The sequence below is a fragment of the Eimeria tenella genome, genomic scaffold, assembly GCF_000499545.2.
Source record: "Eimeria tenella Houghton genomic scaffold, Eth_scaff3390, whole genome shotgun sequence".
In the NCBI taxonomy this organism is placed as follows: Eukaryota; Apicomplexa; class Conoidasida; order Eucoccidiorida; family Eimeriidae; genus Eimeria; species Eimeria tenella.
In genome coordinates, this window is record NW_013543180.1 from 897 (window position 1) to 1,360 (window position 464).

General features: G+C 59.3%; 1 protein-coding gene across 1 annotated transcript in view; it reads left to right on the forward strand.

Moving 5' to 3' along the window:
• Positions 1-49: 49 nt before the first annotated feature.
• Positions 50-464, forward strand: part of ETH_00038300 (uncharacterized protein) — a gene marked incomplete at both ends in the record, with an annotated part of 777 nt that continues 362 nt past the window's right edge. Inside the window, one exon of the mRNA XM_013376354.1 lies at positions 50-463. Coding sequence (XP_013231808.1) covers positions 50-463 — 414 coding nt within the window. The remainder of the gene's footprint in view (position 464) is intronic.

The window sequence follows — 464 nt, forward strand, 5'->3', positions numbered from 1 at the left end:
GGCAGCTGGAAGTACAGCAGCAGCAGCAGCATCAGCAGCAGCAGAGAACATGGGAACCGACACTGCAGCAGCTGGGAAAGATGCAAAGGCATCAGCTGCACCTGCTGCAGCACCTGCAGCAGCAGAAGCAGCAGCAGCAGCAGCAGAAGCGGCAAAAACCAAGGACGCAGCGGCAACAGCAGCAGCAGCAACAAGCGCAGCAGCAGCAGTAGCAGGGAAAAAAGCTGAAGGAGCAGCAGCAGCCAAGGCAGCCAAAGCAGCAGCAGACACAGCAGCGACACAGAAGATACAAGCGGCAGCAGTAGCAGCAGATGCAGCAGCAGCAGAAGCAGCTAAAAGAGCGCAGGCTGTAGCAGCAGCAGCACAGGATGCAGCAGCAGCAGCACTCTCCTCTGCAGCAGCGCGAACAGCGGCAGCAGCGGCAGCACTGCCTGCAACAGCAACAGCAACAGCAACAGCAGCAG